Here is a 15220-nt window from a genome sequence, read left to right on the forward strand (position 1 = left end):
TCCAGAAGGTCAACACTCCTGCCCAACTTGGTGTCATCTGCAAGTTCACAGAGGGTGCCCTCGATCCCCTCCTGGAGGTCGTTGAGAGAGATTAAAAAGAACTGGCCCTGAGGACACCAGTTGTGACTGGCCAGTAACTGGAGTTAACTCCACCACCACCTCTCTTGGGACCCAGCTATCAGCCAGTGTGGTAGCTGAGAGCAGTTAACATTTCTACCTGTGATGGGAACAAGGAGGAGCTGCAGGAACAGCACTGCCAGGTGGTGTTTTTAGCTGGTCTAGGTGAATCTCTGCAAGAGCCCTGGTGCAGCCCCAAGAGCCCATTTAGCCAGGGCAGAAACCACCAACCCCAGCTGACTGGAGTCTGCTTGCCTTGGGGCCTCCCCCCAAGCACAAATGGAGTCATCAAAGGTTTTCAGCCTTGCTTCAAAGCTTTCGCTCCCAGCCTCTGGCTCATCCTGGTCTCAAGTTGTCAGCAGAGGCCTTTGCTGGTCAATCACCTTTGTCCGTGGGAGCGCTGGAGCGGGAGGACTCTGCAAGTTGTGGTTTCCCAGTGAGGGATTCTTTTGTTTTCCTTTCCAGCCCGATCCCCGGGGAGCCAGGTGGGGGAGGAAGGGAATAGGGCTTGCTGCAGAGCCTGAAAGGAAAGGAAAGAGAGAGCCTGGAGGCCCCGTGAAGGGGGAAAGAAGGGACGGGGGAGGGAACAGACAGCAAATGTGCAAATAGCCTCGTTAGGGCAGGGGGAGCCTGCTGCCTGGGGGCTGAGAACTTCATTAAACAAAGAGTGCGCTGCATCAAAGGCATCCTCCATCTGCAGGGAAGTGGGCAGCCAGAGATGACTTTTTTTTTTCCTCGTGCTCTTCTCTGTTGCTCACCAGGAACAGAAGTGTGGGCTCCAGAAGGCTTCGTGCTTCTCTGATGTCAAATCCACTTTGGTTTTTCAGTTGTTTTGTTGTGTTTTGTGTGCCTTTTTTTTTCCCCCTACCAGGCTGAAATTGATGTGAGCTGTGCAGTACGGTGTGTGGAAAGCAAGACACCGCCCTGCTGAGAGGAAGCTGTTTGACCACACTTGGATGGTAAATAGAGTAAATATAGCTGCTGGTGGAGCAGTTGCTAATGAATGGCTGCTCTCCCTTCCTGGCCTCCCTAATGGAGAGAGCAGAGGAAATGACACCTCGCAGCAAACCCCCAGGCTGCCTCCGGTACCACTGAGCCCACCTCTCACCCCAGCCCTCTGCCCCCCGGCAGGAGGGAGCCACGCCTGGGTGACCATTCAAAGGAGGTGAAATTCAGCTCCTTAGAGAGCAGGCTCCAGGCTTCCCCTCGGCTTCGGTGTCACCTCTTCATGGCTGGGGGCGGACAGTTTTGTGCGGTCTGGAAGGTGGAAGGGATAGCGTCTGTGGGGTAGGCTCCAGGGCCAGCGTCTGGACTGTGTGAGCAGTCCCCTGATCCAGTAGGCACTGGAGAAGTGCCAGGGCTCAGAGAGCTCCCATCTTCCCAGGATGGAAATTGGAGTAGAGCAGCAGTGAGTCAGGCTGCCAGGCTGAATTTTCCATTTGCAGATTTCAAGCCAGATTTACAAAAGTGTCTGAATACAGGAGCAAGGGGAAGTGTTTTGTCCTGCAGAACCTGCCCTGGAGCCAAGCCTGGGGCTGACTCCTTCCTTCCCAAAATAGTCTCCAGATGGAATATTTTGTGCATGCAAAACAGGTTGTGAAGCTGAGACAAAGCCTCTGTTCCCTTGAGCTGCTGCTCTGTGAGCTTATCCCCGGCTCCACAGTGTGGCAGTGAGGCTGGAGACCTCTGCTGAGAGCCTCGACTGAGCAGAAACCAGGCCCAGGATTGTCCCCCACTGCGGTGGGGCTGCTCCCCCTGGAGAGCAGCTCTCTGGCATCTGCCCCTGCCAGAGGAGGATGCTGCCATCTGGTGCCCACAGCCTACTGTGGTTGGAGGAGGTAGCAGAGGGGTGCTGAGCCCTTCTCCTGTCCGAGAAGCAGGGGAGCCCCGAGGTTAGCTGAGAATCAGCTACCTTGTGCCCAGGCTGGAGGGCTGCATGCTAGAGGGGGTGCCCAGGCACAGACCAAAGTGTTAAAGGACTAAAGTACAGCACAGACAGAGACCTGTTGGAGTGGGTCCCTTAAAGCTGGCTGTGGTGGTTTGAAACTGTCTTTTTAATTTTTCCTTGCAAAGTTCAGAACAGAGAAAGTGAAAGAGTGTAAATAAGTCACTATTGGGTGTAAGAAAGCAAAATACTGATTGTTCTAAACACTTCCATTGGATAGATAGAAATGTTTAAGAACTATTACCCAAAACAAAGTAGGCACTCTGCACACTCTGCGTTCTGCAGTGGGGGCAGTTGCTGGGCTGTCTGGCTGCTGTTTCTTCTTCTCTTCTGGCTGAAGATAACACACTGACCTTGGCAGCTAAGTTAACAACTTTCTGCTTAACTAACTCTGCTTCTCCATCCAGGGGGGTCTGGGGGGGAAGCTCCTGGGAGAGGGAGGTCCCATTGGGAGGGTCCCCTTGGGGGGAAGCAAAGGGAGATCGGTTGTGCTTTTTCTGTTGATTGTATATATTTGTGAATGTTGTGAATTTTGTATATTTGTACATATTCATTGCATTTCATTGTAGATTTTAGACTTTGCTTGTAAATACAGCTTTTCATTTGCTTCCAGACTGAGCTAGCCTGGTTATTGTCGGTGGGGGGGGGAAATTTCAGCTCACACCGACACACTGGCTCACATGGCTGGCTGAGGTTTGTTCCAAGGCATAATGGCTGGAGTATGTTCATTTGCTTATGTCAGATTTAAATCTCAGAAACAATGGTTTGTGAGGGACAGCAGGCTGCTGGAGCGGCTCCTCTATGGGGACAGGCTGGGGGTGTTGGGGTTGTCCAGCCTGGAGAAGAGAAGGCTCCAGGGAGACCTTAGAGCAAACTTCCAGTACCTGAAGGGGCTCCAGGAGAGCTGGGGAGGGACTTCTGACAAGGGCTGGGAGTGACAGGATGAGGAGCAATGGCTTTGAGCTGGGAGAGGGGACATTGAGACTTGAGAGGAGGAAGAAATTCTTGGCAGTGAGGGTGGGGAGACACTGGAACAGGTTGCCCAGGGAGATTGTGGCTGTCCCCTTCCTGTAGGTGTTCAAGGCCAGGATGGATGAGGCCTTGAGCAAGCTGGGCTGGTGGGAGGTGTCCCTGCCCATGGCAGGGGGGTTGCAGGAGATGATCTCTGAGGTCCCTTCCAACCCAACCCATTCTGTGATTCTGTAGGAGTGGTAGGAGTTTAACACCTTACTGATGTCCTGGATTCTGCTCCACTGTAACTGCATGGGTGAGGGGTGCCTTTTCCATCTAGTCTTGGTTTCAGGTAGATCTGGTCTTGTTTGTAGGGTCAATGTTTTCTCCTTCCTCTGCTGGAAGATGCAATGGCTGCAGAAGTTCAGCATTTTCACACTGCAAACTCCAGAGAACTGCAGGAAGGTTCAGACACCATCTTACAAGCTTGGAATCAGAATGGTTTGGGCTGGGAAAACCCTCAAAGATCATTCAGTTCAACCATCAACTTAACACCACCATGCCCACTAAACCATGTCCCCAGGTGCCACAGCCACACATTTCTTGAACACCTCCAGGGATCAGGACTCCACCACCTCCCTGGGCAGCCTGTTCCAAGCAATGTGCTGCTTTCATGTGAGCACACACAGACAGTGCTCTCAGAGCTGACTCAAGCTATCATCTCTTGGAGGACAATCAGAATGCTGACTCTTGAGTTACTGAAGTGCTGTGTGGCTGTGTTGGGGCTTCCTAAAACCATCTGTGGAAGGAGGTTGGGTTTGGGGCCGAATGCAGCTGCCTCTGTTATGACCTCTGCCTTTTGCCACAGTTAGGTGCTGCTTTCAGTTTCTTTAGAATGTCGAAAGCCAACTGAAAATGGGTCAGGATTTGATGAAGTGCTTTTTACAATATGTGACTGATTGGCCTAAGTCCATATCAGAACAGGTCCTAGATGAGTGCTGAATGCTGTGTTTAGAATCATAGAATCACAGAATGGCTCAGGTTGGAAGGGATCTCAGAGATCATCTAATCCAAGCCCCATACTATGGTCAAGGATGCCTCTCAGCTAGACTCAGCAGCTTAAGCCTCATCCAACCTGGCCTTGAACACCCCCAAGGAGGAGGCATCCACAACCACCCTGGGCAACCTATTCCAGAGTTCCACCACTCCTGTACTGAAGAGCTTCTTCCTCAGCTCTACTCTAACCCTGCTCTCCCTCAGCTTCAAATCATTCCCCCTTGTCCTGCCTCCAGACACCCTCAGGAAAGGTCCCTCTGGAGCCTTCCTGTAGGATCCTTTCAGGTCCTGGCAGGCAGCTCTAAGGTCCCCCTGGAGCTTTCTCCTCTCCAGGCTGAACACCCCCAGCTCCCTCAGCCTGTCCTCACAGCAGAGCTACTCCAGCCCTTGGCTCATCTTTGTGGCCTCCTCTGGACTTGCTCCATAATAATGCAGAATGCTGCAGAAGACTGTGGAAAATTTAATGAATTATAGGTGCTGGGTGTCTGGAATTTCAGTCTTGGTTTTGTTTTTTTTTTTTTTTCTTACATGCTGGTACTGAGGACAGCCCATGCTCTGCACACTCCCTGCTTGAAGAAATAACAGTACACCTGCATTGATTTGTACTCAAAATGCATAATTTTGAGTACAATCATCTATTTGAGTACATAATCATCTATTACTGAAAGTGTTATTACTTATACTTCTACCAGATAAATTTGGTTTGCTTGGTGCAAGTCAAAAAAGTAAAGTTTGGGTTATAAACAGCTTACAGATGGGGAAGCTACTGCAGCACAGCCCCTGGATAGGTTTCTAATGTTACCTGATAACAAAAAAAAAGAGGTTTGTTCATTAAGGCAACCCTTCTGGAGCAAGGTATTTAACTCATATTTTGCATATCCTATTCAAATAAATAAGAGTTTAGTAAAGCAATCACCACCACTATGCCCTCTGTGACCAGAATTCCTCAGTTCAAATCCTCTCCATTTTCTCGTGAGCACCGAAAAACAAGAAATCACTTCCCTCTTCCGTGCCTCAGAAGGAGGAAGCCAAGGCAGAAAAATTACCCAAAACTATGAGTTAACAACGCGATTTATTTAAAGCCTCCGCGGAGAACTGACTATTAGTGATTGGAAGCCCTAACGATGAGGGGTGATGTTTAATACACAAGGTCTGACTGTATCCCACCGGGTCAGAAACACGTGAAACAAAACCCTTCCCCCCCCTTCCCCCCCCCCCGCTTTTAAACAGCAAAACAGCCTCCGTGGGCGTGCTGTCGGTTCTCGACTTGATGGGTCTGAAGTCCCGCTTCGATAATCGGTTTCCTCCTATTGGGAATTTGGGACGAGATCAAGGGCCGGGTCCGGGCCCGCTGGGCCGCCTCAGCGCTCCCGCCGCTATCCCTCAGGAGAATCCCGCCCGCCCCCATACCGCCACTTGGGACCGCGCGGCGGCGCGGGATGAGACGAGCTGTCAATCAGCGGAATGGCGCCCTCTGATTTGCTGCCAACCTGCGTCACGTGGGAGCGCGCTGCCGTATATAAAGGCGGGCGGGGTAGGCAGCGGCCGCCATTTTGTCCAGTGAGGAAAAGCGGAGCGCGAGTCTCGTGGAGGGTCAAGTCGGCTACGAATATAGCGCGAGCTCCCTTCGCGCACCCTCCCTCTTAGTATCGGTGAGGATCTTCACCTCGGAGGGCGGGGGGGAGGCGGCACCCGCGGTCTCGGACCCCGGCAGGGCGGATGGAAGCGGCGGGGCCCGGTGGCGGCAAACAAAGAGCAGCCGCCATTTTGTAAAGCTGGGCCGCGGGCGGTGGCTGCCGTTACGCTGAGGAAAGCCGGGTGGGGAGAAGGCGGGTAGGCCACCGATTACCTTGAAAAGCCCACTCGCCGCCTTTTCTCCGTGGTCAGCGGGGCGAGGCTGGGCGGGAGGTGGTTCGGGGATGGTGTGGAGCCTTTCCCGCCCGCTCCGGGGCAGCGCTGCTTCTTCACGCAGCGTGGAGGAGACGCTCTGGAGGGATTCCCCGAGCGCTCCCGACGTGGCCTCTACCGGAGATGGCGCTGGTTGTCCCCCAGCATGTGCAGCCTTTCCCGATTCCCGTGCCGAGAACAATGGAGCTCATCTCCCGCGCAGCTCCCTCTGCAGGCCCGGCCCCGCTGGAAACCAGGAACGGGGAAGAGAGCCGCAGAGAAGCACCTCCCTCAAAGTTGGGGGCTTCTAAAATAAACGAATTTCACTCAAGTTGTGAATTCTAATCACTATGTAGCAGCTAGATTTTTTTTGTTTGTTTTTAAGCACTCTGCTTCCCTCGCTACCCTCCTCCGTTCGACACAGATTAATATTTCGTGTCAGATCTTAGCACTGCTGAAGTTCGTAGGAAAAGCAACCAACAGAATTGCCAGATAGGCACTTCGTGTGTGATCAATATACATAAACTTTCTGTTTTGTCCTAGCTATGCATCGTGACTCTTGTCCGCTGGACTGCAAGGTTTATGTGGGTAACCTTGGAAACAATGGCAACAAAACCGAACTAGAGCGAGCTTTTGGCTACTATGGACCATTGCGCAGTGTATGGGTGGCAAGGAATCCTCCCGGGTTTGCCTTTGTGGAGTTCGAAGATCCACGAGATGCAGCTGATGCAGTAAGAGAATTAGATGGAAGGTAAAATGTGCTTTTTGTGTGCCTGGTGAGGAGAAGTCGTGGGGAGTGATGCAGTTTAAATTGGGAAGTTTCAGCTGGCAGAACCAGCAACTTAAGCCATTTGTTCTGCAGTATTTATGGTGGTGTGAGGGTAGCCTGAATAGTGCAGGAATAGCGTTGGGGTGGTTTTGCATTTTAAAGTCGGACTCTCGAATTAGACATGACTCGGACCTCTTTATGTGTATCAGTTAAAGATAGTGTTACTATAAAGAGGCAAAACTAATGAGGAAGACTCTCCTTGGTTCCTTCTCTGCCTGCTTTAGTACCCTGGCAGGCTTGCAGAAGGGACCAGGCCTTTGGGAGTCTTACTCAACTCTGAATACTGTGTTCCTTAGCTGACGTTTATGGACAGCTTTTCATCTTGTTTGTTCTTTTACCTTCTGAGTTTAGGTGCCCTTCTGCATGCAGACTTGTCCCTGGAAGGTGCTAACTGCTGTCAATCTCTGTTGCCAGAACCCTGTGTGGGTGCCGTGTCAGAGTGGAGCTCTCCAATGGCGAGAAGCGGAGTCGGAACCGTGGGCCACCTCCATCCTGGGGCAGGCGTCCTCGAGATGACTACCGCAGGAGAAGTCCTCCTCCTCGTCGCAGGTACCTGTGGTCCAAGTACACCTGTAGAGCTGTTGGCACTGTTGCCACTTAGCATCCTAGAAGCAGGCTTTTTAAAAGCATGTTGATGGATAACATTCATCTATCTGATCACAATTCGGAGATGGCAAAGGCTAAAAACAAAACAAAGCAACCCCCCCCCGCCCCCAAAATGGAGGTGAACTTAAGTTGTGTTGAATGTTGGCTTTTATCCTTAGGTGACTGTGCAGGTTGGTAGTCAGTGCCCTCTGTCCTGGACTTACCCTTGTTCCTCTTAAAATCTGCTCATCTTCTAGTCACACTTTCTTCCCCATACTTCAACTTGGGCTGTTCCTTTCCTTTACTCCATAATGGCAAAACATGACATACAGCAGCTTAGCATTTCCATACAGATGTTTCTCTGCCTTGTTTGCACAATTTAAATCCTTTCCAACTAGGCAGCTGTTGAATAATTGCTACAATAACAGCTGCTCTAAACATCCAGAGTCTTTAATAGCTGCAGTAAGACTTGCTCTAAACATCAGGGACTTAATTGCTGCAGTAAGACTTGCTCTAAACATCCAGAGTCTTTACACTTGAGCCTTAGTTTGGAGCTAAAGCAGCTTGTGACCATCCTGTCACTTGAGGTTTGCAAACCCAGCTCTAGAATCTAGCAGGATTTTTGGTAACTGACACCTTCTTGGACCCAGACTAGCTCTGTCTGGCCGTTTCAGTCTGCAAGGTGGCCTTTGGCAGGACTGAGTTTACCTGTGGCAGGTGAGTGAAGTCCTCCTGAGTCAGGGGTTGGAGCCAAAAAAAAACCAAAAACCAAACCCCAAAACCCCTAAAAATAACACAAAGTAGGAGTTATTTGTTAGCTACTTAGATGGTTGTACTGATGGCTTGTTTTTCATTTTTTTTATGCTTTTTTGGTCCATCTATTAATAAAAATGAACCCGTTACAGAGTCACCATCATGTCTCTTCTCACCACCCTCTGAGTCTGCATTAGCCAGTCAGCCCTTTCAGCGTCATGTGACCAGCGCGCCCCATGCAGCTTGGCTGGTGTCGTTTCACATGACCCAGGCATGGCCAGTCGTCAGGTTGCACCGCCCTTTGGTTCCCGAGCATGCTGTTTTCTCTCAGCCTTCTCTCCAACCTTAACCAAATCGGCAGCAGCCACCTCGACCGCCCACACATTCCCGGCCAATCAGCTCAGCTGTTTATTTACCAAATGTGTCTTCACAACAACTACAGCAGCAGCCTTCGGCTAACAAAAAAGCAGGAAAAATCCACACCACCCCCTTCGCCAACCAACTAAATCCAACGCAACATCTGGCAAAACCTTTTCAGCAAATTCTTCTTGGCAGTCAGTCCGGCAGCCTCACCTCACCATTTCTAGCTTGTTGAAACCAAAAAACTAGTAAGTTTTTCCTGCTTATACAGTTTACTGCTGGTTAAAAATTAAGGAGTAAGCGGCTTATAAGTAATTACTTTTCTCAATCAAAGGCTGGCTGTGCATAATTGAGTGGTAACGTACATATGTTGCTTGAGAAAACTTTTAAGGGTGATAAGGAAGCTCTTACACTGTGAATAACTTTAAAAAAAAAACAAACCAGGATATTTGCATGTGAGATGCCAAACTAAATTTTTTTTAATAAAGCTCTAACAAACTCAAGCTTTTCCTTGCCAGAAAACAAAAATAACAACAATAGTACTACTGCTACCAAAAAAAAAGATCCTATCACCTTTAAATGGTTTTACTAACAAGTTTTCAAAACTTAAAACAATGACTTTTTTTTTTTGGGATGAACTGGGCCGAGCTTAAGGTTCTTTTTTTATTTTTATTTTTTAAGGAAATAAGTCTAAACACACTCTTATGGCATTAAAAAAAAAAAGACAATCACCAGTTTGCAGTTCTAATGTAGCACTTAATGGCATCAATATTTACACTGAGCTCATTTTCACTTTTTTTATCCACTTGGTATCTCTTATGCCTTGTTCTGGACCTTTTTGGCTTGCATGGGTTCCAAAACATTTGGTCTGTGCTGTTTTTATTTATTTTTTTGTTTTTTTTTTCTTTTTTTTGGAACCACTTGTGGGACTTTGGTGTGTTCTGGGCAGTGTATTTAGTGGAAATGGAAAGTGTTGCATTGGACAACTCTGCTATGGAGCGTTCTTAGTTAAAGTCAGTTCATGGTTGGAAACGTGCTGTTCACACTGAGCTTTGGTTTACTGCCTAATCTTTTCCATGCCTTTTACTGGATGATGGATGCCAGTTTTTCTTGGCACGTTCCCCGGGCCCAACAGTGAGTTTGACAAGTTGGGAAATGCCTCAGCCCGTTACTGCTGACACAGCTGATAAAAAGCCTCACATCTCCTCTTTCTGGTTCTAGATCACCGCGAAGGAGAAGCTTTTCTCGGAGCCGCAGCAGGTAGGCATCACTTTGCTGCAGCCTGGGGGGGTTAAAGTTCTGCACCATGAGGCTAGTGGAACACTGCAGCAGGGAGGTGGTTGGGGCCCTCTCCATGGAGATACTCAAAGTGAGGCTCGACGGGGCTCTGAGCAACCTGATTTAGTTGACGATGCCCTTCAACCACCCCCTGCTGACTGCAGAAGAGGTTGGACTAGATGACCTTTGGAGGCCGAGGCCCCTTCCAACCCAGACCATTCTGTGGTTCTATGGAAACAAACCTAGACAGCTCAGTGTTTGGGCTGTGGGCATTGAGAGACTTCTGGAGCAGGGAGAAGGGGGTTGTCTTCTGTCATACTGAACTGGATAACTTTAAAAGTCACACCCCAAAGCAGTCTGTAATCCTGTGATACTGCTGACCTGCAATTTATATCCACAGCTATTCAAGGTCCTAGGGTTATTAGGAAGGGTATTAGTGGAATTCAATACTTCAGCTCTGCAGCTGTCCCAGGTTCCTACTGCTTTTCCCTCAACTTGCTCTTCCAGCTAGTAAGCACAAGCACAGATGATCCAGGGAGCACATGCTGTCACACACTGCAGGCTTGGGTGGTGATGACACAGCTGTGTAGCACAGCTTGGTGCTTGGATCTTTGTAGTTTCTACATCTCATGCTATCTCTTTAGCACCAGGTGCTGCCTTGCTGTCAGGGTGTAGGTGCACATGGACACACTGTGAGCCCCACTTGCAATCTGACTCCATTCAACATGCAGGGGAGCAGATGCCTTTATGCAGCACTAGTTAGGCTGTGTTGTCTGGGTTGAGGTGGTGCCAGGCTCTTCTTGGTGGTGCCCAGTAATAGGGCAACAGGTATAAACTGCAACACAGGACGTTCCACCTCAACATGAGAAACTTCTGGTGTGAGGGTGCTGGAGCTCTGGAGAGACTGCCCAGAGAGGTTGTGGAGTGTCCTTAGGAGGCCTTCAAAACCTACTTGGATATGTTCTGTGGAGTGTGCCCTAGGTGATCCCTTTTGGCAGGGAGGTTGGACTGGGTGATCTCTGGGGGTCCCTTCCAACTCTACCATTGTATGACAATTGCTACCTGAAGTTTGGACTCATACCATCATCTTGAGCAGGTTTCCCCTGGTTGGCAGTTAAGGGTTTTAATACCTGAAGGGAGATTTCTTCAGCCAGCAGTGTAAGCTGAGGCAGCTTTGGCAGTGTAATCACCTTGTGTTGTAATCCTGAACAGGTCCCTCTCCAGAGACAGAAGAAGAGAGAGGTCACTCTCACGGGAGAGGAATCACAAGCCTTCTCGCTCCTTCTCCAGGTCTCGCAGGTAGGAGGAGTCTCCATGGTTACATGTTTTGGGTAACTGATGGTTTCCATGTTTGGGTAATACTGGAACAGGTTGTGGAGAATCATCTGTCTCAAGAGTTGTTTGTTTTTTGTTTTTTTCACCTGGAGAATGAAATAATCAGTTTCATTAGATGAACAACATCTTTGAACCCTTCAATACTATCTGCTGAGCTGGGCTGGGGAGGGTTTGAAGCAAACCCTGCTGTTGGCAGCTGGATGCTAATGTCTCTGTGTTCTCCTTCAGTCGCTCCAGGTCAAACGAGAGGAAATAGGACTCTGGGAAGGAGCTGTGTACAGGAAGTCATTAGCTCTGAGGACAGGAGGAGTATGTACAGAACATTGTTTTGTTTTGAAACTTCATAAAGCTTGGTGCATTTTTAAGATGTTTTAGCTGTCAAACTTGCTTTGTTCCTTGTATCTTGTAACAGGTGGCAGATGTAAAGATGTGAATCTGTATATGGTTCTGAGCTCTGGTTTGTGATACCAATCCTTTTACAATGTACCATTGCACAGCCCTGCATGTGTGCTGAGTGGGGAGCAGGCTGGCTGCTGTGGGCAGGAGATGTGTCTGCTCTTGCCATGCTGGGGATGTGTGCTGGGGCTCTGCAGGGGTGTGGGAGCAGGGGTGTGGGAGCATGGCTGTGAGCAGGGCCTGCAGCCAGCAGAGCAAGACACAGAAGCTGCCTTAGTCCAATTCTTGGGAATAGTTGGGAATGTTGAGCCAGTGGTGTGTGAGGGGAGTGACTGAGCTGCAGCTTTGTCCAGAGCTCTAGTTCTGATTTCCAGTACCCAGAACTGAGCTGCTTGATGTGAAATGGAGATGTTTATCCGTGGGGTCAGTTATTTTGTCCTTTTCAGTAGGTGAGTGTGATCCACCATCTACCCCAGAACCTCCAAACAGACCAAATAGAGCAGAACTGACAGCTGGAGTGGCTGTGTGGTGTGTGGGATGGTACATTGTAAAAATGAACTCAACATTTCTTTACTGTACAAGAATTTTCATGTCACTTGTAAAATGTCTTTTGTGAGATCCTTGGGATTAAAGTTTTGGTTACAACTTGTGGCTTAATGTTTGAGTACCTGCTGCCTGCGTTCGCCTTGCAGAATGGGGTTGGGATGTAGCTTGGTTCCAGCTAAATGTGCTTGGTGGTACAGGGTGAGGTGACACTTGGCACATCTCACTGTGACACCTGGGGACTGTTGGTGTGCTGCTGGGAGTTGCAGGTCTCTGCCTGTGACTGTTCCGAGTCTCCAGGCAGGGTATAACAGCACTTCCTAGCACAGCCTGGGGGAGCTTAGCAGGGGCCTGCCAGTGAGCTCCATGATGCCTGCTCAGGAAACCAGCTGGAGATGGAAAGGTTCACAGAGTTTGTATCCTGGGTGTGGGTTGGGAGCACAGATGTTCTTCATGCCTGTCAGTTCTGCAATTGCTGGTCTGTAGTTGAAACCTCTCATGAAGATCACACTCGGAGTGCAAAATCACGGTGTGGCTTGAATGCTACTAGAGCTCCCAGACTGCCTCTGAATCTCCTTTCTTCTGCCCAAGAGAAGGTGAGCTCCATCAGCTTCCCTTGTGTGTGTTTCCATTAAATTCCGTTATGTTGAGCAGCTTTGTGTCTTAATTTCCTTCACTTGGGTCCAGGTGGGGACAAAGTTACAGGCAAAGGTAAGAGCAAGGTTCTGCTGCTTCCCATGCCTGGAGCAGCAGCTAAGTGAGAGGGGGAGTGTGGATGGTAGAGGGTTTATGGCCTAGCAGCTGGGTTAGAAGTGTTGCCCTCTTGGCTGCTGAGGTTGACCTTAACTCCTGAGTACTATTTGTAGTTGGACTTGGTGATCTTAAAGGTCCTTTCCAACCTTACTGTGATCCTCTTGACTAGGGTTTATGCAGCCCCTAACCAGCCTTGGGTTCAGTGGAAAGCAGGAAGGCTGCAGGTGCTGTGAGGCACAGCCAGCCCTGAACCATCTGCAGATGTAGAGCAATGAGCAAAAGGTAAAACCTTTCATCTCTGCTGACCTGCTTGGGGTGGGTTGAGGTGGTGGTTGACAGCACTGCGCCAGAGCGTAGCTGCTGGTAGAGCAGCTCGAGGTGAAAGTTGGCTGCTCCGTTCCGTGGGGGCTCCCGCTGGGGGCATGGGCGCAGCGGGGCCGCCACCCGTGCGCTGCCGCCGCTTGCCAGCAGAGGGCAGTGTGGACCCACCAGCCGCTGCCCTCCTGCCCTGATGAATCCGTCCCAGTTTTAGTCGCGGAGTGCTGACAGCAACTGCTGCAGGGCAGTTTGTACTCCGTGAGAGGCATCCAAGGGCTGAGCTGCTGTCCTGTGCCACACGCAGCTGTGTGCCCGTTCCTGGAATTTGCTGCCACCAGGGCTGTGGTGAAGGATGGCAGCACTGGGTGCCCAGGAGCCAGCCTCTGCTGGCATAGGTTCCTCTTGTGTTACCACAAGTAGCCTTCAGTTTCAACCATCAAGGAGAAAGGAGGGAAGGAAAGCCGAAGTGCTGGAGGTGGTGTAGGCTGTGGGGAAGCAAGATGTGGGGTTTCTGCACAGGGGAGTCTGCAGAACAGTTCTCAGTTTCAGGTTGCTGACCTCATCCTGCACTCAGCTGAATGAGGAAGTTGCTGCCCTTCAGCTGGATGAGATCTGCTGCTTCACAGCAGACTGCTGGGTTTATGTCATCAGGTGGGGTTTGGTGGAGAACCAAATGAGCAGCTTCCAGAGAAAGGTGGGAAGTGTCTCAATCCTGCCTGTGAGCAGGGTACAATTGGCCACACTTCTAAGGCTTCCAGTTTGCTCCTGTGAGAGAGTCACCAGCCTGGGAGCACCATCCACAGGTCAAGCTTCTGTTTAAAAACCCTTTGAAATCAAATTTATGAGGAGATGTTTGTGCTGACCTTCTAAGGCTAGGGACATTCCTCACCTCTCCTTCTAGACCTTGAACCAGGAAAAGCAGCTGAGTAACCTGTGCTGGCCAGCAGAGGACAAACAGACACTGGCAGGCCTGGGTGGTTCCTGCCCCGTCCTCAGTGCCAGCCCAGCTCTGAAGACTCCTCCAGCTGACGGCGGCTGGGGTGGAGGATCTCTGCTGTCTGCTGCTTTCTGTGTCGCTTCAGGCTCTGGTTTCGTGGTGCTGCTGTGCTGAGCTGTGTGTCTAATTCAGGGGGGTTTGGTTTCCCCCTCCAAACCCATCCTGAGGATGATGCTCTGCAAGTTCCTCCTCAGCATGGTGTGGAAGCACATCCCAGGGGTGCCTTACCCGACGTCAGCACCCTCTGCTTCTGTGTGGTTTGTTCTTCTCTCTCACTCTCCCCAGGGACAGCATTGTGTGCAAATGGTTTGGGCAAGAGAGGGACTGGGATTGTTTTTTTTTCTTCTTCTTATGTCCATGCTGCTCTTTGTTTACAGCAGAGAAAGTCACTGCAAGAATGTGTCTTGCGCTGAGAAAAGGCAGAGGTTGAGTATCTCTACGACTCCCTGAAAGGAGGTTGGAGTGAGGTGGGGGTTGGTCTCTTCTCCCAGGTAACAAGTGTCAGGGAGTTGTAGAGAGCCAGGAGGTCTCCCTTCAGCTTCCTCTTCTCCAGGCTAGACCCCCTCCTGCCCTGTTCCCTCAGCTGCTCCTCGCCAACCCTGTTCTCCACGCCCTGCCCCACCTTGGTTGCCCTTCTCTGGACTCCTCCAGCCCCTCAACGTCTCAACAGAAGATCCTGCAGTCTGTGCTCTCTGCATTCTGTGCTCTCTCTCTTGGCGTTTCTTTTTGCTTGCAGTCCAAGGAGCCGTGTGAGGTGCTGCACCCTGCCCCTGGGTGTCCCTGCACCACCCGGGAGTGCCTGGAAGGGCAGGTTCCACCTCTTATCTCCCTGCCCTAGCAGTTGTGCAGCTCTTTCTGCTGCTGTCAGCATCACCTCTTTTCAGCTCCCAGCCTGCCTGTCCCTTCCCTCTCCATCCCATCACCACAAGAGGTCACAATGTCTCCTGACACACAGATCCCAAAGCAGCTGAGCACTGACAGCTGCCCATTGCTGGCTGCTTTCTGTCCTTGTCCCCACATTGACCTTCAAACCCTACCCAGCAACACTGTCCCACAGCCTGAGCTGGGGTCACCAGCAGCGTCTCCCTGCTCTGGTGCTGATGTAGCTCAGCTGGAG

General features: G+C 50.5%; 1 protein-coding gene across 1 annotated transcript; it reads left to right on the top strand.

Moving 5' to 3' along the window:
- Positions 1 to 5636: 5636 nt before the first annotated feature.
- Positions 5637 to 12559, top strand: SRSF3 (serine and arginine rich splicing factor 3). Its single transcript, XM_054395822.1, has 6 exons — positions 5637 to 5721; positions 6500 to 6707; positions 7200 to 7334; positions 9705 to 9743; positions 10974 to 11060; positions 11325 to 12559. The coding sequence occupies exons 2-6, from the start codon at positions 6502 to 6504 to the stop codon at positions 11350 to 11352; spliced, it is 495 nt and encodes a 164-aa protein (XP_054251797.1). The 5' UTR covers positions 5637 to 5721; positions 6500 to 6501; the 3' UTR covers positions 11353 to 12559.
- Positions 12560 to 15220: the final 2661 nt, after the last annotated feature.

The sequence above is a fragment of the Indicator indicator genome, chromosome 35, assembly GCF_027791375.1.
Source record: "Indicator indicator isolate 239-I01 chromosome 35, UM_Iind_1.1, whole genome shotgun sequence".
Lineage (NCBI taxonomy): Eukaryota > Metazoa > Chordata > Aves > Piciformes > Indicatoridae > Indicator > Indicator indicator.